Below are 24,882 nucleotides of genomic sequence, written 5' to 3'. Positions count from 1 at the left end.
GGTGCGTAGCAGTCACATTAATTTTCTTTCCTTGGCTCTTCAGGCCCCTCCTGCCCTTCCAGGGCTCCCTCAGCATCTTGGCTTAGCACCACAGCAGCCTCTGACGCCCAGCCAGCTTCCTTGGCTCGCTCAGCTGGCGGCGTCGTCCTGCGGAGAAGGGGTGGTGGTGTTGGGAGAACAAGTTGGATCTTTGGCTCAGGGCCTTCAGCAGATGTTTAGCAAGTTAATGGAGGGACGCTTTGAAAACACAAATTACATCGTCGTCATTGTGACCGCTTCTGGACATGAAACGCAGTCCTGTGTGGTTGTCACAGGTGGGAATTTGAATCTTTAAAAATAAAAAAAAAATGTTGTTTTTTTTAATTTAAAAAGGCATTATGCATTTGTGTGCTTTCGGTATAGGTAAACACCAGTGTCGGGCTTTGGCCGAAAATATGTTTTCTCCCAATGAGGGTTTAAGAGAAATCAACCAGCAGCTTTCCTCTGGTGAAGCCCAGGAGCTAATCCAGTTCTGCAGTTCCCTCGGACAAGGTGTGCTTGATTATCGCCCTTGGAACGCACGAGTCTTTGTTGTATTTACTTTGTGCATGTTCTGTCCTGTTACAATTTGTATGATGATATGACGTCTTGTCTACGGACACGTTGACGTGATTAGATGAGGCATACCCAGTATCTAACTTCCTGTTTCGGTGCAGACGGTGATATGGATTTCCTCCTGGACAGCGCAACCTTGGACAGCAACGAGCCTTCTCCTTTATCCAGCGGTCAGGAATCATCGGAGGAAAAAAGCGTGAAAAACACACACAGTCCAAAAGACTCAAACAGCCCGAAAGATAAAATTCTGCCTTCTAAGGAAACTTGTTCAGGTAAGACAGATGACACAAATACTATTTATTTATTTATTTTTGCAATTATTTTTATTCCATGAACCTGTGTGTGCACGCATGTAGAGTTCTCAGTGGAGTGGCGGGACATCCGACCCATCCAGTTGGCAGTGGCCAGAAAGCTGCTGTCTCATGTTTGCGCCATAGCAGACTCCAGCACACAGAACTTGGACCTTGTGTCCTTCGACAGAGTCAACTTCCTCATCCTGGTCCCGCCCTCCGAGGTCACCTTTCAACAGACTGTGCTCCACCTGTGGAGCTCTGGTAAGTCACATGTCTCCACACATTTCCATTTCTTTGACTACTTTCCCCGTCCACGTTGACTTGAACCTCGGATTTCAGGTGTTCTCCAAGAACTCGGAAGTCTGGAGCAAGATTGTGTGTCTCAGCGGGAGGCTGAGCGCTATGTGGTGAAAATGGATCAAAGCGCTCAAGTGCGAGTTGACAGCCTGATACAGGAAGCACACACCAACTCCTACACGCTTTACATCCTGGTCCATGACCACGCCCACTGGGACGTCAGCAGGTCAAAAACAAGCAGACAAGCAGAGTTGAATTCAACAAGAGTTTTTACTTTTTGACATTTGTTTCCTGTATCTATTGTTTCACAGTGCTTCTTACTGTAGCGCGGACTCGGGTTTGGGTCTGGTGGACCAACTGCTGAATTCCAGACGGGTCAGAGATGCTCCAAACATTCTGATTCTCCACGTTACTTCCTTCCCATTTGCTCTGCAGACACAATTCACACGCATCAGCCCCTATAATGAGATCCACTGGCCGCCTTCATTCAGTAATGTGAGGTTTCATTCTACATGCGCTAATAAAAACATCCGTACAACAGAAGCACATTGTAACTATTTGTTGTGCATATGTAGGATGTGGATTTGTATCACGAGAGAACTCGCTACTTTGGTGTGTCAGAGCTTTTAGAGTCGACACGCTCGGGAAGCAGCCTGCCACTGATGCGATGCGATTCTTCTTTTGAGAGCATGGCATCTGCCCTGGAGGAAAGGTACACACTGTCAGCCCCAAAAAAAAAGCTATATGTAAAACTGCTTAATATATAAAAAACGTTTCTTATAGGTTTCCAAAGCTGCACAGTGCCGTGATCCGTACGACAGTTCTGATCCACCACTACTGCACGGCACTGATGGCCGTTTCTGGAAGAATTGGCGGCTCACACAATCTACACAAGCACACGTCTGTGGAGACGCTGGGCATCGTGCAGGCGCTGCTCAGTGCCGCCCAGCAATGCCCCGCCCACCACGGTCACATGATCCTGCTGCGCATCCCCTCGCTGGCTCTGGCGGCGTGGGCGCATCGGCGGCTATCCCGGGTGAGGAGACAGCTGGGTCTTGAAGAGAGATTTGAGATCATACTAGGGAATCCAAGCCAGCCGCTGAATGTTGGACACAGCTTTATTGATCAAATTAAGGTATGCAAAAGTAGTGAGTAAATAGTTCAAGTCAAGAAATATGACTTGACTTTTATGCCTTATGTAGCTATGGCTAAAAATCCAAGAAGCTGATTGGGTGCCTCGTACCTACTTGGAGCTTGAAGCCCTTCCTTGCATTCTGATCCTGACGGGAGCTGAACCTCAAGGAGAATCACTTCCCAGGTTGGCACGCTAAGACCAAAGCAGTTTAGCATTTAGCAATTTTAATATTGATTTCATCCTCGTCCCTCAGGTCACTAAAGTACTGTGACCTTCGAGTGATAAGCTGCTCCTATCTTCAACGTACCACACTGGAGCAAGAGTTGGGACTTGCGGCATACCTGCTGAAGGCGGAGTCCCGATCCCCGCATAACCCGGGGCCGGGAAGTGACCTGCTGGAGAGCGATGCGGAAAAACTCAGTAGCACCGACAATGAGGAAGAGGAGAGCCAGGAAAATGGTAGTCAGTGATGATTTATTCAATGACTTCATTTGTATTCATGTGTTCCTCTTTGCTTTCCTTCTAGAAAGCTCTCCTGTGTCCTCCAACCAGCCGCTCCAGTCCAGCCCGGATGTTGCAGCAGCAGCAGCAGCAGACCCGTCTCCAACCCAGAGCAGCACATCAACGTCCCCAAAAGCTCCAAAGAGCACAGTGGAAACCACGCCGTCTCCCTCGCCAGCTCACATTCAACTTCCTCCCCAGTCGTCTTCTCAGCCATTTGTATTCCATCAACCTTCAATTCTTCACCCAAGTCAGTTGATAGCCCAAACGTATTCCCTGGCCCAACCCATTTTCCAGCCGCAGATTCTGAGCCAGAGCCAGTTACTAGCTTCAGCGAACCCCCAACTTTACTTCCAAACGCTCCCGCAGCACCAAATCCCCCACGCACCACCCCAACAGCTGGCCCCTGCCCGGCCTCGTCGTCACCCTTCCAAATCCACTTCTTCCAGCTCTTCGTCGCCCCGAGCCTCTTCGCCTCATCTGAGCTGCTCCTGGGCACGGGGAGTAAGTCGGCCGCCCTCCGTGCTCCTCCCCCGCTCGCTTTACGACATCATCACGGCCAACGATGGCAGCGGCCTCCCGCGATGCACCTCCTTCCTGCCGCATATGTCGGTAGCGTGGGCCAGCAGCTTCAGGTGAGACTCCCAACAACAACAACACCTTCCTTTTCTTCCACACTCACAAATGCTTTTGTGTGCAGACCTTTGCTGAGTAAGATGATGACGTGCACAGAACAGTCGCTTTACTACCGCCAGTGGACGGTCCCCCGCCCTTACCACATGGACAGCAGCAATCGCACCGAAGGACGCAGCGACAACTTTCACCCTCGCAGGCTACTTCTCAGCGGACCCCCGCAGGTACTTCCGATCCTTTTCTTACTCAATGTCAAAATTCACGCTCAGTATTGACATTCTTTTGGCGTAATGTCATTGGACAGGTGGGTAAGACCGGCGCGTACCTGCACTTCCTGGGTATTCTGTCTCGGATGCTGATCAGGCTGATGGAGGTGGATATCTATAATGAAGAGGAAATCAATTTAAGTGAGTACATGCCCAGATGATAATAAAGAAATCATTTACACAGTTGTGTTCAAGTGTTGTTTGTGCGTGTATTTTAGATGTCCAATTAGACAGGGTTCAATACAGCCCGCCCAATGCCTTGTGGCCGGACCCAGACGTTATGAAGACTTTACCCTTTGACTACATAGTCCACGACCCCAAATATGACGACATCAGCTTAGTGTACTGCCCTGGATATAGACCAGCCTCTGATGGTAGGCACGGTCCGACAAATATCGAAAATGGTCCACAAGGGAGCATATTTATATTCAACAACTTCATTTCATGATGTTGTCACTAAAGTATTGTGTATTTTTTGTTGCCTTTGCAAGCCAACCCAGCGCACCAAGAGGAAGTGTGCCTCCGGAGGCGCACAACCAGGATCAAACTGTCCAAGTATGCGGCCTTTAACACTTATCACCATTGTGAACAGTGTCACCTCTACTTGGGCTTCAACCCCAGATACCAGGTCAGCATCACCCAAGCGTACAACTATCGTCAAATATTTTTTTCCAAGACTTTTGATTTTCTTGAATCTAGATGTATGAGTCTACGCTGCATGCCTTCACGTTCACCCATTTGCTGCTTGGAGAAGAAATCCAGCTCTACTTCATCATCCCCAAGTCCAAAGAGCACTACTTTAGTTTCAACCAACCGGGAGGCCAACTGGAGGGGATGCGGCTGCCTCTCGCCGCAGACCGGGTGAGTCTGTGGCAACAGGCCTTGAAAAATGTGCTGCTGTGATTAAACATTCATACATTGATGATGCTCTTTTAACAGAGCCCAGACTGCATCAAGAGTCCAATCTTCACTCCGACCACGGGGCGCCATGAACACGGTCTCTTCAACCTTTACCATGCAATGGACGGAGCCTCACATCTCCACATCCTGGTGGTCAAAGAGTACGAAATGGCCGTCTACAAAAAGTACTGGCCCAACCACATCCTGCTGGTCCTGCCTCCTGTCTTCAATGGCGCTGGGATAGGTGCCCGTGTTACCGTCACACAACCCGCAAATTTGTTCACAGTGCATCTTTTTAAAAAGTGCTCCGGATTTTCTTCCAGGAGCTGCTCACTTCCTGATTAAAGAGCTTTCATACCACAATCTGGAGCTGGAGCGCAGTCGTCGTCAGGAGGGCAGCGGCTCCATCAGTGACGTCTGGCCCTTCATTATCCTGGCGGACGACTCGTGCGTAATGTGGAACGTGGTCGACTTCGACGCACGCAAGTACATGCTCACACACTTTGTACTTGACCTACAATGGTGTTTCTCAATTTTTTTCCACCAAGTACCACCTAAAAAAAATGCAAAGAGGATTAGACCATTCTTGTTTCTTCATTACTTTTAGTGCATGCTACAGCTAAAGCTGCATTTGTTTGAAGAAAAGTAATAATGACAACAAAAATAGCTCATCTGAGTTTAATTACAGGGCTGATATCCAGACAAATTCTGTGGTTTTCCTGATAAAATCACTTCAAATAGCTTTGGTATTGTACTGCCAAAACACGGATTCCATTTTTTTTCTGCTGTTTTCTGTAGTCACGCAATACATATTTAATGGCACCAGACATTCAAATGATTAAGAAATTGAAGAAAACAAGACGGCCTAATATTTTTTCAAAATTCAGTAGGTCTGCATTTTCATCAAAAAAGAGAGAAAGTGGATTTACTCCCAAAATTATTATTTATGTAATATTTTACGCCATGATAACAATATCCACCGTTTTAACATTTTAAACCTAGCAAAATAAAAATATGCAAAATTAAATTTCGTTCAGTACTAATTATACTTATTTTCTCAACAAAGATTAAATGTGCATATTGCAAAATATAAATACAACTAAACTGTACTTATAACGCAGTGCTTGAATCGTAAAACAAATGCACCGTTCATGAAAAGTGAGGAAATTGTATTTACACCACTAGAGAGAGCCCACGTTCCACTAATGCTAAGGGAACAAACGACCATGTGGAAACAGGAACAGATTTAACAACGTGAGTTGTGCTCAAATATTTGCAGATAGGTTCACCAGGAACATTCTGAAGAACTATTTTCTATAAACACTAATAATGATATTTGGCTTCTCTAAAGGAGAAGCTGTTAACTGCTGAAAGTTGCCAGCTTTCACAGGCAATATAATATCTGCAGAACTCCAAATGGGTTCTGCAGATATGCATCATGATGGCTTACCATGATACTTAACAATTTTTTCCCCCCTCTGCTGCTGCCGCCAGTAGTCCAGTGGAACATGCCGCGTCACTTAAGCAGGTGTTGCAGCACATGGAAGGTTGTCCTGACCTGGCCCACTACGGCCTTTGCGGGATCAGAAAGTGGAGCAGCCGTGTACTCACCGGTTGGTTCAAAACCTATTTTCATTCTTTGGAAATGCCTAAATAGTCTCCCGGGACTAAAAGGCAAGTCTGTTCTCTTGTATCTAGGCCCCAATCAGAGAGAGCCTTTCTCCAGAGGTCACCTCCATGACTTCCTGCTTCTCAACGTGGACCGGAGTCAGAACGTCCAATACGACCAGAACCGTTTCACTTGTCACGACGTCGACTTCACCCTGCGGCTGCACAGCGCCGGACTGCTCGTCTGCCGCTTTAACAACTTCAGCGTTATGAAAAAGCAGATCGCCATCGGAGGTTACAGGACCTTCATCATCAAGACGAAGGTAAGGGCGCACATCTAAACATTCGTCCGACCGTTGAATATCTTTTTGGGGTAACTGACGAGAGGGAAAATGTGCCCAGATGACGGACGTTCCCACTTCAGTGGGGCCCTCTCAGTACGTCTGTGCCCCCGACAGCAAGCACCTTTTCCTGGCCACCCCGGCTCAGCTCCTCCTGGAAAAATATCTCCAACACACCAGCCACAAGCTCTTTCCTCTCAGCACCAAGAACTACGAACACCCGGTCCTGTCTGTGGACTATTACATTAACCTGGGCCCCGAGGTAAGGCACTTTTTAGGTTGGAATTGGTTTGAATGTACACGCTGGGTTTCACTTTGCTATCCATTGCCACAGGTGACGGTGTGTTTCGTAAGTTCAAGGCCACACTCGGTCAACATCTGCACCACAGGCCTGCTGTTCAGCGGCCTTCTCCTCTGTTTCGCCGACGCATTCGTGACCCCCAGCTTCCTCAAGAAGTTCACCTTCCTCAAAGGTACACCAACATGATGACAATCAAATGTACCTAGTAAAGGAAATCATCTTGGGAGTCATGGCTCGTCCGTCCGTCCGTGCCTCCCCGCAGGCGCGACTCTTTGTGTGATCGGTGCAGATCGTAGCTCCTTGAGGCAAACGGTCGGCCGGCTAGAGCTGGAAGAGGAGTGGAGGTTCCGGCTCAGCGACGAATTCCAGACAGCAAACGCCAAAGAGGACCGACCCCTCTTTTTCCTGACAGGAAAACATATATGACTTGGAATGAAGACTTGGACAAAAAGTATTGTTTACATGCATGATATGTGCTTTGAACTGAAAACTGCCATTTACAATCCCTTGAAGAAACTCACCACTTGGGGATTTCTCAGCGTACGAGTAGGGAGCCTGCTTTTTGGCGATAAATTAGAGGGATTTGTATCAAAAGTGAGGCACTGACAAAAAAATAAGGAGGTTTTTAGAAAATAATGATGACGATAACGTAGTGCTTCACATCTTTTTGCGCACTTTCCTACTAAATGTGCGTGAGAAAACGATGCAGGTACAAGTGTGTGCAATGTTTTGATGCAATATTCTGCAGCTTTACTTTCTGCAGACCTGTAATGGTCGACACAATCATTCATTGTATGAGGGTAGCCGATTTTTGGCAACAAGCGTTTTTTTTCCCCCCAATAGATGTACATGTATTTGCATGTTAATTATTTTAAGAGTATTTTGAGTACTTATTTACTGCATGTGTAAGACTGGCTGTTGTTTCTTTGTCAGGATGTAGACTTTGTATTGCTTCCATTTGATTTTTTTATACTGTAAATTGCATTTCATAATGTACAGCTTTGAACGCATTCATTTGTATAAATGTACAGATATTTGTAACTTCTCTTGTGTTGAGGTTTTTTTTTCAATCCTAATGTTAATTTTTTAAGTTTTTTTATTTCTTCAATGATACTATTTGCCTTCCATGCTATTTTTATCTGTACTTCTTCATCCCACACTGAGCTATGTGTCAAGTTTTACACTTTAATAATAGATGTCTGATACTTTGTGGGTGCACTTTATGTTCGTGTGAGCAGTTGTTGTGCTGTGTATAACTGGCATGATGGCGTCAACAATTCTACATATGGTCCTCCCTCCAGCTTTCTCAAGTTACCTTTGACTAGTCCGTTACTAGATTGCGTTGGAGGTAAATTTAGTCTAAAACCTGGCACGCTGCATTTGCTACAAATAAAATTACATCATAATGTGCACCGTTGTTATCTCAACCACGTGGGGAACTTTCATCACACTTCAGGTCACACTTGAGAACAGAAGACATTATATAACAGCACCACTATGTTGAGCCTCTAGGGGCTCAGGCTACTCCTCCAACACTTTTTTCCTTTACACTGTAGCCAACTACATGGGGGCCCAATGTTGAACTATTTACTTTTTTATTGGAAGTATGGTCCTCTTTTGGTGAAATTGTGTGCATGTCAAACATACCCTTTAGATTCATGGCCAAAAAGTTCATCCTTGGTTTGGGGTGTGTAGACTTCTTTTTTTTAAATCCAGTTTTCAAAAGCTTTATGAATCACCTTTGACATCGATAACAGCTTCATGTCTTTTTGAATAGGGTGCACCTTGGCTCAGCTGTTTTGGGGCACTTTTGCCCATTTCTCTTTTAATCACGATGCATCAGGCTGGTGGGGAGGCCCAGTGCTCTTGAGATGTTCAATCGGAGTCCAGTCTGGGCTCTGACTGGGCCTATACAGTAGCATAGCTTTTGCATACTTGCAAAATTAATCACAAGACACCACTTGTGGGACACCACAACGTGGGCAGGGCCAATGTTTTTTTTTTTTTGGTGGTGTGTGGCTCAGTCTGCCTCCTGATAGGCTGAGACCCACCAATGCCCCCAGTCTCCTTGAGCAACACCCGTCTCTGCCATGATTAAATGAGCACATTCTTGACCTTGAAAGGAACTCATCACCAAGCTTAGCAAACGTCTTTCATCCTCTCAGGTGTCTAAACATGTCCAACTTCCAGTGTGTACTGAGCGCCATTATTTTTGGAAATGAACGTTTTTACTACACTTCTTTCATTCGCCCTCATTTGTGTGTATCAAATGAAGTGTGCAGTAAGTATGCAGGGATCCAGAAAATGTGATGTATTTTCCTGCAGACATAGGAGGCACATAGCTGCACAACCAACTGTCTGCAGCCCACAAACACATTGAGGAAATTCTCCCTCCAAATTTGCTCTAAATTGTCCTTCTGTCTCCTCCCACTGAACTCTCTCTGCTGGCGGCTCCTTGGTAAATGATTCAGTTCTTGGAAAAGATTGCACGTGTTTCCTTGTTCCCTGCGGCTGAGTTTTGTGTGTGCGTGCGTGTGTGTGTGTGTGCGTGCGTGTATGTATACATATTCGTGTGTGTTTATGAGAGACTGAGTAAATCACAATGGTCACGTGTTTGCGTAGTAGAAACTATGGACTGATAACAAAAAACTGTCCTCTGATTCTGCAACAGTGTGCATTTGAACACACGCTGTTGCATAGCATTAGAAGCAAAGTGCGGTGCCCCAACAGATGGCGCTGCTTTGCTTTCGTTTCTATTTTATACTCAATACAGAGCAGTATTGAGATACTTTCCTTTTGGTGACTTTTTTGTAGTGTCCAATCCCTAGTTTCTGCGTATCATTCAGGGAGACTTGTGGGCATGGCTGTATTTAGTCAAATGTTTATGCCCAATTGGGCAATTACAATCTAATCCTTATAGCTTTGCCTAGCAACACAGAAAAACACTTGGAACAATTCTTTATTTCACATTTATTGCTGTGAACATAGCTGGGGTACAGCTTTTTTTGTAATGTTAAAATTTACAATGTTACCTTAACAACTCTACCTAGCAAGAAGTGACCAGCACAAGAAAAACAACAAATGTACCAGGTTATTTTTTTGTTTATTTTGGTTATCTTCACTTGCTAACTGGCAAGGTAACCAGAATGATCCGAAACTATTTGTGTGCAATTGATTAACAAATTGGCTTGCTGCCGGAGAGAATATGGAGTTAAAAAAATAATCATCATTATTGATTTCCTGGCATGATGATGCATTGCTTTGAATCAAGACTGATATGTTTCGACTAGTGTTGTTCCTACTGAAAGGTCAGTTGTTAAAAGCAGCATTGGGTTCTGCTGGGCACACACAGTGCTACATGAGGCTTGGTTCTGGGAATCACCAGGCAGCGTGTCATGGAGCCCCGCCAAAAGGGGGAGACCAAGTGGGGCGGCAAGCTTTGTTTCTTTATGGCCACAATCACGTTCAAGGCTTATTACATAATTGTGCATCTGTAATCAGATTACTGAATTATGGGTGCAGAAAATGGCAAGTAGAAAGTTTGTTTACCCTCATCTGGTCGCACCCACTCAAACAAGTCTAGCTTCAACACAATTGTCTTTCACATTTTCCTGCATTAATATGAAATTATTGGGATTTTTTTCCTGATGCACTGATTTAGCCACAACGATTTAGTGTGTCACTATCAGACTTCCTGTTGCACACACGCATGTGCAGGAGATATTTCACACAAAAGACTGAAAAAAATATAATGTTTTGTATGTTAGTAAACGCAAGCAATGGAAATAAAAATTATATGCACAGCTGAGTTGGGGCTTGTCTGTATATTTGTATATTGTGTGTATATTTTGATTTTGTCAAGCGTGACACAATGTGTTGCACAACAGCCTTCAATGATTTCAAGTTACCTAACTGGCATTTCTATTTTGGTTTCCTAGCCTCTAAACACATCTCTAGTTCTTTGTGGAGAAGTGCAACAGCAAAAAGAGTCGAATTTCAAATAAGTTGAATGGAAGCAGGAAGTGAAATACATTTTTAATAATGACATTGGCTTCCCTGTGCGGTACACACTGAGTACGTCACATGACTGTGATGAAAACAGGACATCAACTTGGTAGATAGAGTACAAGTGGGACCGGGCGAGGAGATATTTGTGACCTCACTTGCTTACAATAGTGTCCAAAATTTTAGAAAGAACTCAGTATGAGCCCATGCACTACTACTTCTGCAAACTGCAACCACAATAATAAACATATTGAATTATGACATATACATATACTAATATTAATACACATAATTCAAGTCTCAGTCAGTTCAATGATGAACTGTTTGGTTTTAATAAGCTTTAAACTAATTTGAGACAATTAGACGCACAGGCAGACAGACAGACAGACAGACAGTCAGACAGGCAGGCAGACAGACAGACAGACAGACAGACAGACAGACAGACAGACAGACAGACAGTGCTTAGCATGCCAGAAACTGCAAGTGTTTTTAACAGTAGAAAAACATACTATGGTATTGTGTGTTTTTTCCCGTGGACGTCACTCAAGTTCAGCCAATCAGAGAGCGTTTTATTTGCGGTGTGACAGCAGTGGGAGGAATATTTGCACTGCAGTTTAAATAGCGACGCAGCGCTGGCCAGAGGAAAAGCATCTAGCAGAGGGATTGTTGTGACAATGTTTGGCTTGAGGACATATAGGTAACAAAACGGCTCACATTCGGACGGGAAACACCCGGAAGCTGCAGAAAAGCCTGCCTATAAATGTAAGTAGGATGGCGTATCCGCGCATTTAGCGGAATATTCATTTATTATACATGTGTCTGATTGTGTGTGGTGGGTGGCTTGGCTTGTTTTGCACATTATATGAATGCGGCTGCTTGAATGGTTGGGCATCGATGCAGACTGCAGAGCCTCACCCATGTGGAACATAGTTACATGCTTCTCAAGGCCGCTACACTATTATGATTTTTGAGGTAATTTTATATTTTTAGCAAAAATAATCTGTCATTTTTTTGTCCATTTTAACACGCATTAAACTGATATTGTCATGTAGTTTATTTGCATACTCTTTCACCCATCTGCCCAATGCTTGTTGTTTTACTTTGAAATGATCAGTTATTGTATATGTTGCTAATTCAGCTGGAGGTAACGTTTAAAAAAAAAAAAAGGTTCTTGGTGTGGCTTTTCTGTTGATAACACTAGATAATGTGTCCTGAACGACCCTCCGAGTTGTCCCGTGATTGTCTATTACGTAATAAACACGCATTTTGATTGGCTGTTAAGGAGACATTTCCTGGGAAAGAATGTGTGTGTGCGTGTGTTCGCACATGGTCAGTGTTGACAATGACATCAGAAGTACGAACTGTGTCCCTGATTCACTTGTGCATGTGTGTAAACAATGCAGTTTGTTCACTCAATTTACCCAGTGGCACCACCCTGTGTTGATAAGACATGATTTCAAATATAATAGTTTTGAAAACATACTTAATCATTATGCAATATGTTTATAGCTGTGGGTACTGCTCAGACTCCTGTGGTTCTGTACTACTTCATTCATAATAGTTTGGTTCACATTGTGAGCTGCAGTCAAACTATTCTCCCAATATGATCTAAATGTTCTGCTGGATGAATGATTCTTGTGGAATAAGTCAAACATTCCGCAACAGTACTAATCAAAACAAAAAGTCAAACAAGTGGCATGATGCTATTATGAAATGGTCAAACTGTTTCATTAGAAACTCTGCTTGCCTCTGTTTCCAGTTGTAGACCATGAACTATGTGGGTCAGCTGGCGGGCCAGGTGTTTGTGCAGGTCAAGGAGCTGTACAGAGGCCTCAACCCCGCCACGTTGTCGGGCTGTATCGATGTGATCGTGGTGCGCCAGCCCAATGGCTCCCTGCACTGCTCGCCCTTCCACGTGCGCTTCGGGAAGATGGGCGTCCTGCGCTCACGGGAGAAAGTGGTTAGATGATGACAGCACTTCATATACTGTATAGCGCTTATGTACTGTAGATTTCATATACAGTAAGGAAGTTTTCAGAGTTACATTGTAATACTCTGATGCATATTCAGCAAATGCATACGCTCTATAAAGTCCATCAAAAGACCCAGCAGAATATATGATAATATATATATATATATATTTTTTTTTGTGCAGGTGGACATTGAGATCAATGGAGAGCCTGTGAGTTTACACATGAAGTTGGGAGAAAATGGAGAAGCCTTCTTTGTTAAAGAAGCTGAGAACACGCATGTGAGTGTTGATCGGCATAATCATAATAATCATAACTCAAACATTAGGATCTCCAAGTAAAATGATCATTTTCTTTTTAAAGGTGGGTTTATTTTTTACTCTTACTACTTACTGTGGTCCAAAAATGGTCATGTACTCAATATTTAGAGGAAAATTAAGTGATGATGGAGGCTTTTCAATGTGATTTGATATGATATGCTCCTAACAGGAAGTGGTTCCAGCCTATCTAGCAACGTCACCCATCATATCGACAGGTGAGCAGCTGATGGACTCCAATTTGAGCAGAAGCAGCGCACGTCACCATGGTAAACATCTTTAAAACCAGCTCACGTTTTGGCACTGGTGGAGCTAGGATTTTTTTCAGGGGGGCAGTTCCCCTGCGGCCCCACCCCTGTAGCTCCGCCAATGCATTTTAGAGAAAAGCCCCATTGTTTTTATTAAGACTCTTTTGTTCTGTCACAGATAATATGATGTGCGGCTCGCTTCAAGTCCAGAGTATCGGGCCGCAGCAGGGCGATGGAGGAATGAACAAGAAGAGGAGAAGGAGAAGGAGGAAGGCTCGGCCAGATGGCGGAGGAGGAAGGCGGGATGAAAGCGGGGAGGAGTTTTCCGATGATGATAACATGTTCACTATTGACCTGAGCTCTGATGAGGAGAAAGAAGGAGACAGCGGAAGGTGTGTGTGTCTATAATGGATTCAGACTGTTCTTCCTCTGTCCCCATCCTTGCTGCAGAGGAGATTTAATATGCATATTTGTGTGTGAAGATGCAAAGCCCGTTGAGAAATGGCTACAGTTGTTGGAGGCGCTCCAGGAATTTGTCCTGTTCTCACAGGGCTCTCTGTTTCCTTGACATAATGGACCACAGCAGTGTCCCTGTTGCTAGCTTTCCAAGCTTTTTTAGGAAGTCTTACAACACCGATGGCATGGGAACATTCCTGAGACGCTTTGAACTGACTGAGCTTGGTGGATTGAGTCAAGGAGCATTTTCATCATACATATTTTATTTTAGAGCATGACGAATGATAGTGATTCCAGTTTATGGAAATTCGGTTTACTATGTGGCTGTTCAACTCTGACTGTGTTGTGTTTTTTTTTTTTTGTCACCAGAGCTCTACACAGTAATCAAGACTCGGCAGCAAACACTCACCCTGGTACAAACTGGACACGTCCACAAAGGTAGGCAAACATTTGGCCACATGTCACACATACATATATAGATTAATTTTTTGTCTATTTCTACATAATGAAATGATTCACCTGACGGGTTCAATGTAAAATGGAACATGAAGCTCTATTGAGTTTAAAAGCTAGCCAAAACAAGATTGTAGAGATAGCTGAGATCAAAGATTGAATCATGACTGGGTCTATTTGTATTACATTCCAACTGATTGTCAGCGTTTGCTTGGTGGAGAGAACATGATGTCGTCTGTGTTTATCGTCTCTCAATGGGTAGCTCATGACGTGATTCACTCTGTCAATTTTCTCTTTGGCTCTTCTGTTGTGATCATGTTGATGTTTATCTTCTCATAGCCATGTGATTAAGGAGACTCTCTCCATCCCTCCGTCCTGCGGTCTGTCCATCTCTTGTCCGCAGCAGACCTCTCACTTCTCCTCCCACCTTAGGTATCTCTTTCACTTAGCCAGAGATGGAAATTATCCAAATATTTTTCTAATACAATGCTGACTAATAAAAAAAATTGAGCTGTGATATATATATATATATTTTTTTTTAAAGTGTGACTTATTTTTTAGTAATCCAGATGACTCTCGGTCTTCAACACCTAAAAGCGACTCAGAGCTAGCCAATCGGGCTAAAGACAACCCTGAGATGCTGTGGACCTGGGGGGAGCTGCCACAGGCCGCTCAGGTATTTACACACCCACGTACAGACACACTAGCTCTTCAACTAGCTAACATTTTGACAAACAGTTTGAGATACCAAGCTGCTAGAAATGTTCAGTTCCACAATTAAGATTCAGGGGCAGCTGAATAGGTTTGTCTCTTTTATTCATATGTGCACGCATGAAAGTTCTGTTCTCTTCTCCTAGCCATCCTTCCTGAGTTCCCATCAGAAGCTGGACTGCGCCACGTCAGTCTCCATCCCGGTGTCCTCCAGCACGCACTTCAGAAGCATCAGTGATGGCGGCCCACCGTCTCGACCTCTCTCAGGAGAGCACCCCGATTGTGAGAGTGGGGGAAGGATTACAGAAGAGAAAAGTAAGATTTTGATAAAAGATACTTTCATGTTCTTCTCATAACCTTGCCGGAGCTGCTCCTCACCATTTGGCTATGTTTTTTCTCAGCAGGAAGAATGGTGGAGAGTGTAAGTGCATCATGCGCAGAGATGGAGAGTTTAAGCACATGTTCACCAGCTCCCAGCATTCTCCCTGATCATCTGGAGGAAGGCAGAAACAGAGGCAGCCCAATCAGAAGAACGGATTCTCCTTCCAAGAGGAAAGGTATGAGCACACTAATCCAAAATAAGCACTGAACCAGATGTTAAAATGTCTCCTTATTTGACGACTGTCTCACATTAGAAAAAAGAAGCCAGCATCTTGGTGCTGATGGCGTATACTTGGATGATATTACAGAGCTGGAGCCAGAAGTAGCTGCTCTCTATTTCCCTAAAAGGTAGACATACTTGGGAAAAAAAACCATCGTTTTTTGTATTGGCACTCATTAGCACGTGCTGAATGACTTAATTGAGCGTCTCCTTCCTCAGCGACGGAGGTGGTGGTTCTATGAAGGTGGACTCGGACGTGGTGATGACAGCCGTCCGCAGTGCAAATCAGTCTCCGCAGTCAGTGGGCAGCTGCGGGATGGACAGCGGCGTGGATAGTCTGTTGGACCACGTGGGGGACCTCCCACACGTCGCCATCTCGCTATGCGGCGGTCTGTCTGACAACAAGGAGATCACACGAGGTACGTCCAGGACTTGGATGATGATGAAACATTGTTTGTCTGTTCACTTTCACTCAGTTCCTTGGTGTCAAGATGGCACCAAAGCACTACTTCTCTCTAAGTCTATAGTTTGCAGTCAAGTAGTGCACATCAAGTAATCCACTTCCGCGTAGAATCTTAATATATCTCAATAAGCAATGCAATTTAGTATCCCAGATGGACATTAGCAAATATAAATATTGAGCTACAAATTTTCAGCACATTAAAAGTCACGATTGATACACAATATTCAACTTTTGTGTATTTGTGTTTGTGTGCACACTCATGTGTGCACGTGTATGTGTGTGTTGGCCTCGATAGAACACTTCCAGGAGAGGGCAGTTTCCTACCAACAGTTCTCCGAAAACCCTTCCCTTATCGATGACCCCAACCTGGTGGTGAAGATTGGTAACAAGTATGTATAACGCACACTTATAGTACGCACTGTATGTTGGCACTCATGTTCATTCATCCAGTGGTCACTTTATTAGAAACACTTGCACACCCTTGACATATAATATAAAGCAGAGGTCCCCAACCACCGGGCCGCGGACCGGTACCGGTCTATGTGTCACTTGATACAGGGCCGCCAAGCCGCACAGGAAAAAAAAAAAAAGTATCGCCGATCAATTAATTCAGGTCAAGACGCTCGTCCATTTTATGATATTAAGTAGCTCTTTTTCTGGATGTCGTTAGATTGTTGTGGTCAGTATGTGATTGACGATGTAATATTTTGCAAAGGTACTACAACTGGAGTACGGCAGCTCCGGTCATGTTGGCCATGCAGGTCTACCAGAAGCCATTGCCACAGGTAAATCATCAGATTTTCATGCTTACACTAATCTGACTTTATCAAGACTTCCAAAGGTTGAAACGTTGTGGTTTTAAAGGCCGACCTATTTGTTGTTCAAATTATTGGCTCATTTCAATGTCACAAATTTTTGTTGAGTGCCCTTATAGAGCTTTGCAACTCTTTCCATCCTCTTCTTCTCTGCACTTATGTATGCACTAATTTGTAGCAGATTTTCACTTTGGTGTACTATTTTCAAAGCTATCCTAAGGTTGTATCACTTTAACTTGCTAACGTGTGTTTCAGTTGCTTTTGTCAATATTCACATGAACCACATTGGGAATTATATATCGAAAGCTTGACACCAGAGTGAAATGTAGCTTGATGTGAGCGTTCTAACACTTTAATAATATCATGTCTTTGTCCCCTTTTTGACCTGTTCTCCCTTTTATTTAATTTTGTTGTGTCTCCCACCATCCATCCCAAGTTTTGGTGTTTGAATTATTTTTTTTCTGCTTTCGGCCTCTTCACGTACTGCCTCCCTGGTTTGTTTGGTCCCAGACCTGCTGAGCCTGTATGCTAGTTTTGTTTTATTTCTAGTATGTTGCTCAGCGCATGTGATTGCCTGTCTTGTGTGTGGTGATGTTGCAACCCTCACTGCATGCATTTGCTCAGCTAGTGGCAGGACATTGTGGTTTGCTTCACTTTGTGGGCTATTTTTAGATCCATCATGTTCTCTGCTCGTCGGTTTTGAGTTTCCAGTGAGTTTTTGCGTGGTATGTGCACGGTTTTGTTCAGGCCTCCGTGGAGAACATCATGAAGGAAAAGATGCCCAAGAAGGGAGGACGTTGGTGGTTCTCCTGGAGGAGCCGGAACAGTGACTCCAAATCGGTGAGCGCACCAATACAAATATTTGTCATGTGATCAACAACACGCAGCCATCTGATGACAACTTTGTCCTTCAGGAATCAGTGACAGAAACCACTGGAGACGGAGAAGACAGTTCCATTCCCATGGCATCATCTATGAGGTTAAATCCACACGCTTCTCTTTAAAACTGTTTCACAGCTTTCACCTCGTGGCCATCATCAAACTGTTTGGTTTGTTGGTTTTGGCAGGATGAAAGACGAGTCGTCCTCTAGTGATGAGGACCACAGACCCACTTTGGTGTCTGGAAGCTCCCAGCCTGATGCTCTCCTCGCTTCTGGTAACGTTTGTTACAGGAAGACTCTTCGCCTCACCTCAGACCAGCTGGTAAGCAATATTTTTTTACAGTTTCAATAAGATAAAATAAAATGCATAAATGAACAACTTGACTGGGATATCCGTAAAAAATATTGTATACCTACTTGCTTCAAATTATGAATCCTTTCAACACACGCATAGGAAAAGCAAATGTACCAAATCTGTAATTCATAAAAGGTCCATTTATTTTCTGAACTGCTCATTCTAATTTGGGTCATGGATATGCTGGAGCCTATCACAGCAACACAATTAAAATATTTTAAGTCCATTACAATACGTTCTAAATTCTTCATGCTAAATATCCTTTTGACTTTTTTTGAGGGGGGGGTGCATTAAAAAAAACATGTCAATGTGTAAAAAATCAAAATGTGACATGTTGCTCGATAGGTGAGCTTGCAGCTGAAGGAGGGTCCAAACGAAGTGGTTTTTAGTGTGACCACTCAGTATCAGGGCACGTGTCGTTGCCATGGCACCATCTATTTGTGGAACTGGGACGACAAGCTGGTCATCTCCGACATCGACGGGACCATCACCAGGTCAGACTAACTACTTCAGTTGCAGCTCATGCTCCACTAGAGGGCAGCCTTTTCACAGCGTTAAAGGTGTCTTGTGATGACAGGTCAGACACACTGGGCCACATCCTCCCCACGCTAGGAAAAGACTGGACCCACCAAGGCATTGCAAGACTCTACCACAAAGTCAGCCAGTAAGTGTCAATTAGCAACTGTTATTCATATCTATGTCATACTTATTTCACAAATATGTTTCAGAAATGGATATAAATTCATGTATTGCTCGGCGAGGGCCATCGGTATGGCGGACATGACCCGAGGTTACCTGCACTGGGTCAACGAGAGGGGAACCATGCTGCCGATGGGCCCGGTGATGCTCAGTCCCAGCAGCTTGTTTTCTGCATTGCACAGGTCGGTCTTTTGCACACACACTTATCAGTCACAATATTAGGTACAACTTCATAGCCTAATGGCATGGAAATACTGTACAGATTAAAAAGGGATGTTATTTGTTTTTAGGGAAGTGATTGAGAAAAAACCCGAGAAGTTCAAGATTGAGTGTCTCACTGACATCAAGCATCTTTTCTACCCTAATACTGAACCTTTCTATGCTGCTTTTGGCAACAGAGCTACAGTGAGATCACACACAAACACACACACATACACAATCAAATGTGTTTTTAAAGCTCTTCCATGTGTATTTGTGTGTGTGCATGAACCCAGGATGTGTATTCCTACAAGGAGGTGGGCGTTCCCCTCAACAGGATCTTCACAGTCAATCCCAAGGGGGAACTGATACAGGAACATGCCAAAACCAACATCTCCTCGTAAGATCGTTTTCCTCTATGATCTTTCTCTATGCCACACACTTAAGCCTTAAACATTTGTGTCGTCTGTCCAGTTACGGGCATCTCTGCGAGATGGTGGACCACGTCTTTCCAGTTCTACTCCAAAAACAAGGTGCTGACTTTCCCCGTTCTGACACTTTTAACGAGTGCGATTACTGGAGCGAGCAAGGGCCCGATGAAAGCAATCAGGACAAGGACGACGAGGGCTCACAGCTTCTGGAGAGTAGCTGAGCACACTTAAATATGTCTTACACAAGTGAGGATGAGACTGAAACCAAACTCCGATCTCGAATGTGATTTAACACTGTGCCGTTCTTCAACAAGAATCCAATAAGCTCACAACACACGTCTGTAAAATGGGAAGCTATAAGAAGAAAACCTCATAATGTCCAAATACCTCAAAATTAGCACATGAACAACTAATGGACAATGACAGTATGAAGACCCGTATGTTGTACAATGACACGTTTACTGAGTCGTCATCATAAAAAAGAAAAAAAAAGCACAGTATCATTTGTTAACTTTTACTCTGGCAGTACATGTTACTTTAATCAATACGCAGATTATTTGCAATTTTGCATATTATTTTTGAAAAAACTTCTTCATTTATATACGGGAGAATGAAAGGCACATTGCTCTGAATTGTGATAGTCAGAGAAAAAAAATGTAAATGAAACAATCAAAAATAATTCTGCCTTTTTAAAGATAATGCAGCTATTTTTCAGAGATTATTCATTTAATAATCATTAGTTGTTTCTTTTATTTTTTTAGCTACAATCACCTAATCATTATATTATGAATTTTCAAATGGTAAAAAGTAATTTAAGACCAATGTATGATTAATATTATTAATAATACCTTATTAAAATTATAAATGCCTCTTTGTATATTTATAAATATAGAGAATAATTTAAGCAAGGGCATTACTGTAATTAATTATATCCTATTAACATTTTATTTTTACACCTGTGCAGGTCTTAATTGAAATTTCATCAATACACTGTAGGTACAGTTTAAATATTAAATCGTATAAATATTTTAGTTACTTTATTTAAAGTCTTTGTAAAATGAAAATGAATGTCTTCTAGGGTGTTTCCAGTAATCATCTTTAAACGTATGATTTGAAATCTCTAAATTCACTTTGTTTTAACTACATGACAGGAGCAAAATATCAGAAAGTTGTCTCAGTGTAATTAAATACATCTCTGATAATGCGAGTCATTATTATCATCTTGAAGGTGTTTAACCAGATTGTCAAGGTGTACCTAGATGTTCCACACCTCAAAGTAAAAGACAGAATTCACCTCACTCCACTCAGATAAACACATGTGGTCACATGACCGCGCTACTGTGAAAATAAGAAAGTTACATACACGCAGGACAATGCAATTGATGATATCTGGAGTAATTATTACTATCAATGCAACTCTTTATAGCAGGACTGCTATGTGAAATAGTATTTTTTTGGTATGTGTTGCATATATTTGTATGCATGCATGTCCACTCACAACTCATTGGGAAAGCCACTGTGTATACAAACAATGTTCTGTATAAATGATATTGCTAAAGGTTGGTGCTCACTAAAGCAATACAATATTTTCAGAGGCTGTAAACTCGGTGTATTAATTTATATGCAGCAAATTCGCACTTGGAATGCAAATTGAATGTTTGTGAATGCACTCAATGGACTTACTCGTGTTTTTTGGGGGGTATTTTAGTTATGTTCACAAAAAATGTTTTTTTACAACAGTTGATCAATAATTGTACTCATCATATGTGTGCCTGTGTGCTTGTGTATGTGCCATTTTTGTTATAACCACTATGCATCCTCGTAACATAATACAGGACCACCATCACAGACTGGTCACCTCATTTCTGTTAAAAGTGAATTTGTTTTTATTAAGTACGTGTGTGTTTGTAATTATCATAAAGTAATATTTATAACACAACCAATGCAATGGACTTCTCAAGATTTTTTGGTGTGCATTTTTATGATGATTGAATTCTTTCTGTGAAAGATCTAATAAAATTGTTGACAAGTTCATAATTGTGTACCTGTTTTCTATTGACAGCAGTGGAAACAGTTTACCGGCATCAAAACATTTTTATTTTCTTGAATTTTAATACTGACTAAAATAGAACAAACTCTCAGACAAATATGTTTGTATTGACTAAAATAATCAACAGATGACTGAAGCTCTTTGAGGGCCCCCTGTCACATCTCATCCCCGGTTGTTCTATTATGTGTAGGTTGTCATGGTTTCTGACCGCGTCTGTGTACTCACCCCTCCCTTCCTGTGTCTACTCACGATCAATGTACTAATCAAAGTCACCTGCCTCTCGTTACCTGTCGCGTATATAAGTCCTGTCTTCGTTTCACACCCTTTCCGGGTTATTTGTTGTCACTGGTTTCTTGTCTCGTGTCTCTCTGTTCGTTCGGTTTTTGTTTGCCAGCCCTGTCAGTCAGTTCTGTTGATATTTGTTAGGCTGTTAAGTCATGTTAGTTTACCGGTTCTGTTGGCTTGTTCCCCTTGTCCTCCCTTCCAACCAGGGTTTATTGAAGGGAAAAGGTCCCGTCAATAAACCCTGGTCCAAGCTGCATTTGGTCGCCCTGCTCCATTCTGATCCTGCCTCTCGTTACCTGTCGCGTATATAAGTCCTGTCTTCGTGTCACACCCTTTTCGGGTTATTTGTTGTCACTGGTTTCTTGTCTCATGTCTCTCTGTTCGTTCGGTTTTTATTTGCCAGCCCTGTCAGTCAGTTCTGTTGATATTTGTTAGGCTGTTAAGTCATGTTAGTTTGCCGGTTCTGTTGGCTTGTTCCCCTTGTCCTCCCTTCCAACCAGGGTTTATTGAAGGGAAAAGGTCCCTTCAATAAACCCTGGTCCAAGCTGCATTTGGTCGCCCTGCTCCATTCTGATCCTTAACACCCCCAGCGTTAAACACACCAACACAGCGTCTAGTGCAGGGGTGTCCAAGTCCAGTCCTCGAGGGCTGCATTCCTCCATGTTTTCCAAGTTTCCCTCGTTAAACACACCTGATTCAATGATCAGGCTCCTGCACAGGTGTTTAACGAGGGAAACTTGGAAAACATGTAGGAATGCGGCCCTCGAGGACTGGACTTGGACACCCCTGGTCTAGTGTCATCAAATCGAAGAGGTGGGAGCCTTGGTAAAGTCCCTCGTGAGGCCATTGCCGCGCTGGTGTATGCGCATGTGCTCTGTCACACGGTACTGGCGGGAAAAGGTCATGGGGCAGCGGGGGCAAGAGAAGGGCCTCACCCCCAGGTGAGTGCGCATGTGTCTGTTCAAGGTGCCACGCTGGCTGAAGGAGTGCGTGCATAACGAGCACTGGAACGGGCGACGATCAGGCTGCAGCGTGCTGGGCGTGGACGTTGATGCTTGAATGTGGTCGGACATGGCGGGAGCGGTATAGGCCTTTTTACACGCCACACGTTCCCTCATCACTAAAAGTCTATTAGCGTCATTTGAGGAAGACCCCGTGTTATCTTTGTTTGTGTGACTGTGACCGATATCAGACACTTTTTCATATTCCATTGTCTTGTCCAGAAGTAAATGACTGGATGTTTGGTTTGCAGGTTCCAAACTATCGGAGACTCCGGCCTCTTCATCACTGGACTGCTGTGATGAACTCCCAGAATGAAGCATGTAGTCACTCACATGCTGCTGTGTGACTTCAGTGTTCCTAATGGTGACGAGTGGCTTGGATTCCGACATCTTGGAATCCTCCTGATGCTGTGTTCTTGTCTCACAGTTGTCTTTCAGGATATTCATGCAGTGATCGTTTCTTACACTTGGATCTTCACAGTGGCTTCCTGCGTAGGAGTCTTCCGCAAGAGCTATCTCGTGTGAGTCATCAATACGCTTGTTCCTGTAATGGTGAGTGTCTGCCCAAGAAGCCACTTGGAGACCCAACATTGCGTCTCTGCTGCTGTGACGTATTACCGGTACTGGCCCACAGCACCGGGCTGTGAATACATTTTTACATTTTACATATTTTTGGTCTTCTCTGGCTCCTAGTTTCTTCTCTGTACGTGACAACTCAGGACTGTTATCCAAGTCCTGAGGGAAATGACTTCTACAAGTCCTAAAAGGCTCATTTGAGGCTCTGTCTTCATCATTCACTTCCATCGGTGGCGCGTTCATTAGAACCTCCCGCAGTTGCTCCATCTCCAAGAGGCGAGCAGCAGCAAGTAGGTCATGGTACTGTTGCCAACTCTGAGTGGTAGGCGGAACTCCCGTGTAAATGAAGTCTAACACTAGCTCCAGCACAGAGTGGGCCAAGCATGGAGCATGCAGATCCACCAGGGAACCTGTTGAGGAGAGGATATTGGCCAGAACTGGACTGGAGGCAGCCAGAATACACCTGATGGAACATAAAAGTAGATGTAGTAGGTCATTAAAAGATATATATATATAAATTTTCTCAGTTGTTTTTTCTATCGTCAAAAGATTTGCATGTTACAAGTCATATTAATGGTTGGAAATGTTCAGAAATTCTTTCTCATTTTGAGAGATCACAGAAATTTGACATTTGAACAAGGGTGTGTAGACTTTTTATATCCATTGTATCACTTGCATGCAACTATAGTACATTAACAAAAATAACACCAAAAAAAGTGCCTTTTCATTGAGAAAACACCTTAATATTAGTAGTCTCAGATTTACGTACTTGTGTGCTGGATAGAGATGAGCTGGGTCCTGTCTCTGTCTGAGGACACAGTCACACAAGTTAGCTTGTTCTCGTTGGTGGTTCAGACTTGCCAATAATAAAGCTGCATGGCGACCCACGTCCTTCATGTAAACAGGAGACAAAATAGAGTGTAAATAAAAGAAGCCATTGCAGCTTGTATATTAAACAATGGCAGGTGTGTTCTGACTCCCGTTAACTTGAGTTTGAATGTGTTTGGTTAACTCTAAACACATGCCAGTTAGAAAAGGGTGTGCACACTTTTGCAGCAATAGTATTTCATTTATTTTGCTTTCCCTCAGCTATTTTGTTCCATTCCAAAATAAATACACTATTATCTACAGACAAGTGAAATTTGCTTCAAGAAGTTTTCTCCTACCTCCATGTCGTGGTGAAGAGAGATGCGTATCCTGTGTGTGCACAGTCCGCTGAATGGAGCTAAAAGCCATGGTGGAGGATATATAGTAGCGTGTGTGCTGTCTACGCACATGCTCCCCATTGGAAAGTGATCACAAGCTTTTCAGTCTAGAACCTCCGTGTGACGTAGAGGAACAGGTGCTTATAGGGAGAGCTGGCTTCTGACGTGACCATTTCCATGGCCCTGAATGGAGGGTACGCTAAGCCCGGCCCACTGGGTACCAACCATGCAGCAGAGTTGTAGCGAATAGAGCTCAGTGTATTAGGGACAATTTTGTGTGTTTTAAGTTCTTC

At 43.5% G+C, this 24,882-nt stretch overlaps 3 protein-coding genes across 5 annotated transcripts in view; 2 read left to right on the top strand and 1 right to left on the bottom strand.

Moving 5' to 3' along the window:
- Positions 1 to 8,248, top strand: part of greb1 (growth regulating estrogen receptor binding 1) — a 31,355-nt gene extending 23,107 nt beyond the window's left edge. For both annotated transcript variants that reach the window (XM_088371863.1, XM_088371862.1), the window contains 23 exons: positions 44 to 314; positions 403 to 531; positions 696 to 866; positions 951 to 1,148; positions 1,227 to 1,410; positions 1,496 to 1,679; positions 1,760 to 1,896; positions 1,968 to 2,319; positions 2,387 to 2,502; positions 2,573 to 2,778; positions 2,846 to 3,455; positions 3,521 to 3,677; positions 3,758 to 3,860; positions 3,938 to 4,093; positions 4,211 to 4,347; positions 4,419 to 4,580; positions 4,659 to 4,863; positions 4,943 to 5,105; positions 6,114 to 6,232; positions 6,318 to 6,550; positions 6,630 to 6,830; positions 6,903 to 7,041; positions 7,132 to 8,248. In XM_088371863.1, the coding sequence (XP_088227989.1) occupies positions 44 to 314; positions 403 to 531; positions 696 to 866; positions 951 to 1,148; positions 1,227 to 1,410; positions 1,496 to 1,679; positions 1,760 to 1,896; positions 1,968 to 2,319; positions 2,387 to 2,502; positions 2,573 to 2,778; positions 2,846 to 3,455; positions 3,521 to 3,677; positions 3,758 to 3,860; positions 3,938 to 4,093; positions 4,211 to 4,347; positions 4,419 to 4,580; positions 4,659 to 4,863; positions 4,943 to 5,105; positions 6,114 to 6,232; positions 6,318 to 6,550; positions 6,630 to 6,830; positions 6,903 to 7,041; positions 7,132 to 7,295 (4,497 nt within the window). In that variant the 3' untranslated portion in view covers positions 7,296 to 8,248. The remainder of the gene's footprint in view (positions 1 to 43; positions 315 to 402; positions 532 to 695; positions 867 to 950; positions 1,149 to 1,226; positions 1,411 to 1,495; positions 1,680 to 1,759; positions 1,897 to 1,967; positions 2,320 to 2,386; positions 2,503 to 2,572; positions 2,779 to 2,845; positions 3,456 to 3,520; positions 3,678 to 3,757; positions 3,861 to 3,937; positions 4,094 to 4,210; positions 4,348 to 4,418; positions 4,581 to 4,658; positions 4,864 to 4,942; positions 5,106 to 6,113; positions 6,233 to 6,317; positions 6,551 to 6,629; positions 6,831 to 6,902; positions 7,042 to 7,131) is intronic.
- Positions 8,249 to 11,494: 3,246 nt separating this feature from the next.
- Positions 11,495 to 21,489, top strand: lpin1a (lipin 1a). Of its 2 annotated transcripts, none has more exons than XM_088371587.1 (23): positions 11,495 to 11,636; positions 12,634 to 12,834; positions 13,030 to 13,125; positions 13,334 to 13,430; positions 13,588 to 13,801; positions 14,235 to 14,303; positions 14,658 to 14,750; positions 14,880 to 14,994; positions 15,176 to 15,344; positions 15,434 to 15,586; positions 15,665 to 15,758; positions 15,850 to 16,049; positions 16,389 to 16,482; positions 16,809 to 16,878; positions 17,656 to 17,748; positions 17,823 to 17,887; positions 17,976 to 18,111; positions 18,490 to 18,638; positions 18,722 to 18,808; positions 18,873 to 19,025; positions 19,134 to 19,248; positions 19,338 to 19,441; positions 19,516 to 21,489. In XM_088371587.1, exons 2-23 carry the CDS (start codon positions 12,643 to 12,645, stop codon positions 19,691 to 19,693), a joined length of 2,736 nt encoding a protein of 911 aa, XP_088227713.1. In that variant the 5' UTR covers positions 11,495 to 11,636; positions 12,634 to 12,642; the 3' UTR covers positions 19,694 to 21,489. The 2 variants fall into 2 exon arrangements, with proteins under 2 accessions (XP_088227713.1, XP_088227712.1); XM_088371586.1 differs by having other exon boundaries at positions 15,431 to 15,586.
- A 1,001-nt stretch (positions 21,490 to 22,490) lies between these two features.
- On the bottom strand, positions 22,491 to 24,768 carry LOC148400765 (uncharacterized). The gene is made up of 2 exons (XM_088371042.1): positions 24,704 to 24,768; positions 22,491 to 23,847 (listed from the first exon to the last, which is right to left on the bottom strand). The coding sequence occupies exons 1-2, from the start codon at positions 24,766 to 24,768 to the stop codon at positions 22,608 to 22,610; spliced, it is 1,305 nt and encodes a 434-aa protein (XP_088227168.1). The 3' UTR covers positions 22,491 to 22,607.
- Between the last annotated feature and the right edge of the window lie 114 nt (positions 24,769 to 24,882).

Source organism: Syngnathus floridae, chromosome 3 (genome assembly GCF_059516105.1).
Source record: "Syngnathus floridae isolate MCC-2025c chromosome 3, RoL_Sflo_1.0, whole genome shotgun sequence".
NCBI lineage: Eukaryota > Metazoa > Chordata > Actinopteri > Syngnathiformes > Syngnathidae > Syngnathus > Syngnathus floridae.
The sequence above is the reverse complement of the archived record's forward strand: the minus strand, read 5'-3'. Positions and strand labels throughout refer to the sequence as shown.

Bases quoted from the DNA above. Each gene is read 5' to 3' on its own strand.
- lpin1a (XM_088371586.1), top strand. From the start codon at position 12,643: ATGAACTATGTGGGTCAGCTGGCGGGCCAGGTGTTTGTGCAGGTCAAG. The intron at 18,639-18,721 runs GTCAGACTAACT...TTGTGATGACAG, and splicing joins ATCGACGGGACCATCACCAG to GTCAGACACACTGGGCCACA. The intron at 18,809-18,872 runs GTAAGTGTCAAT...AATATGTTTCAG, and splicing joins CTCTACCACAAAGTCAGCCA to AAATGGATATAAATTCATGT.
- LOC148400765 (XM_088371042.1), bottom strand. From the start codon at position 24,768: ATGGAAATGGTCACGTCAGAAGCCAGCTCTCCCTATAAGCACCTGTTC. The intron at 23,848-24,703 runs GTTCTAGACTGA...ATGTTCCATCAG, and splicing joins TTCCTCTACGTCACACGGAG to GTGTATTCTGGCTGCCTCCA.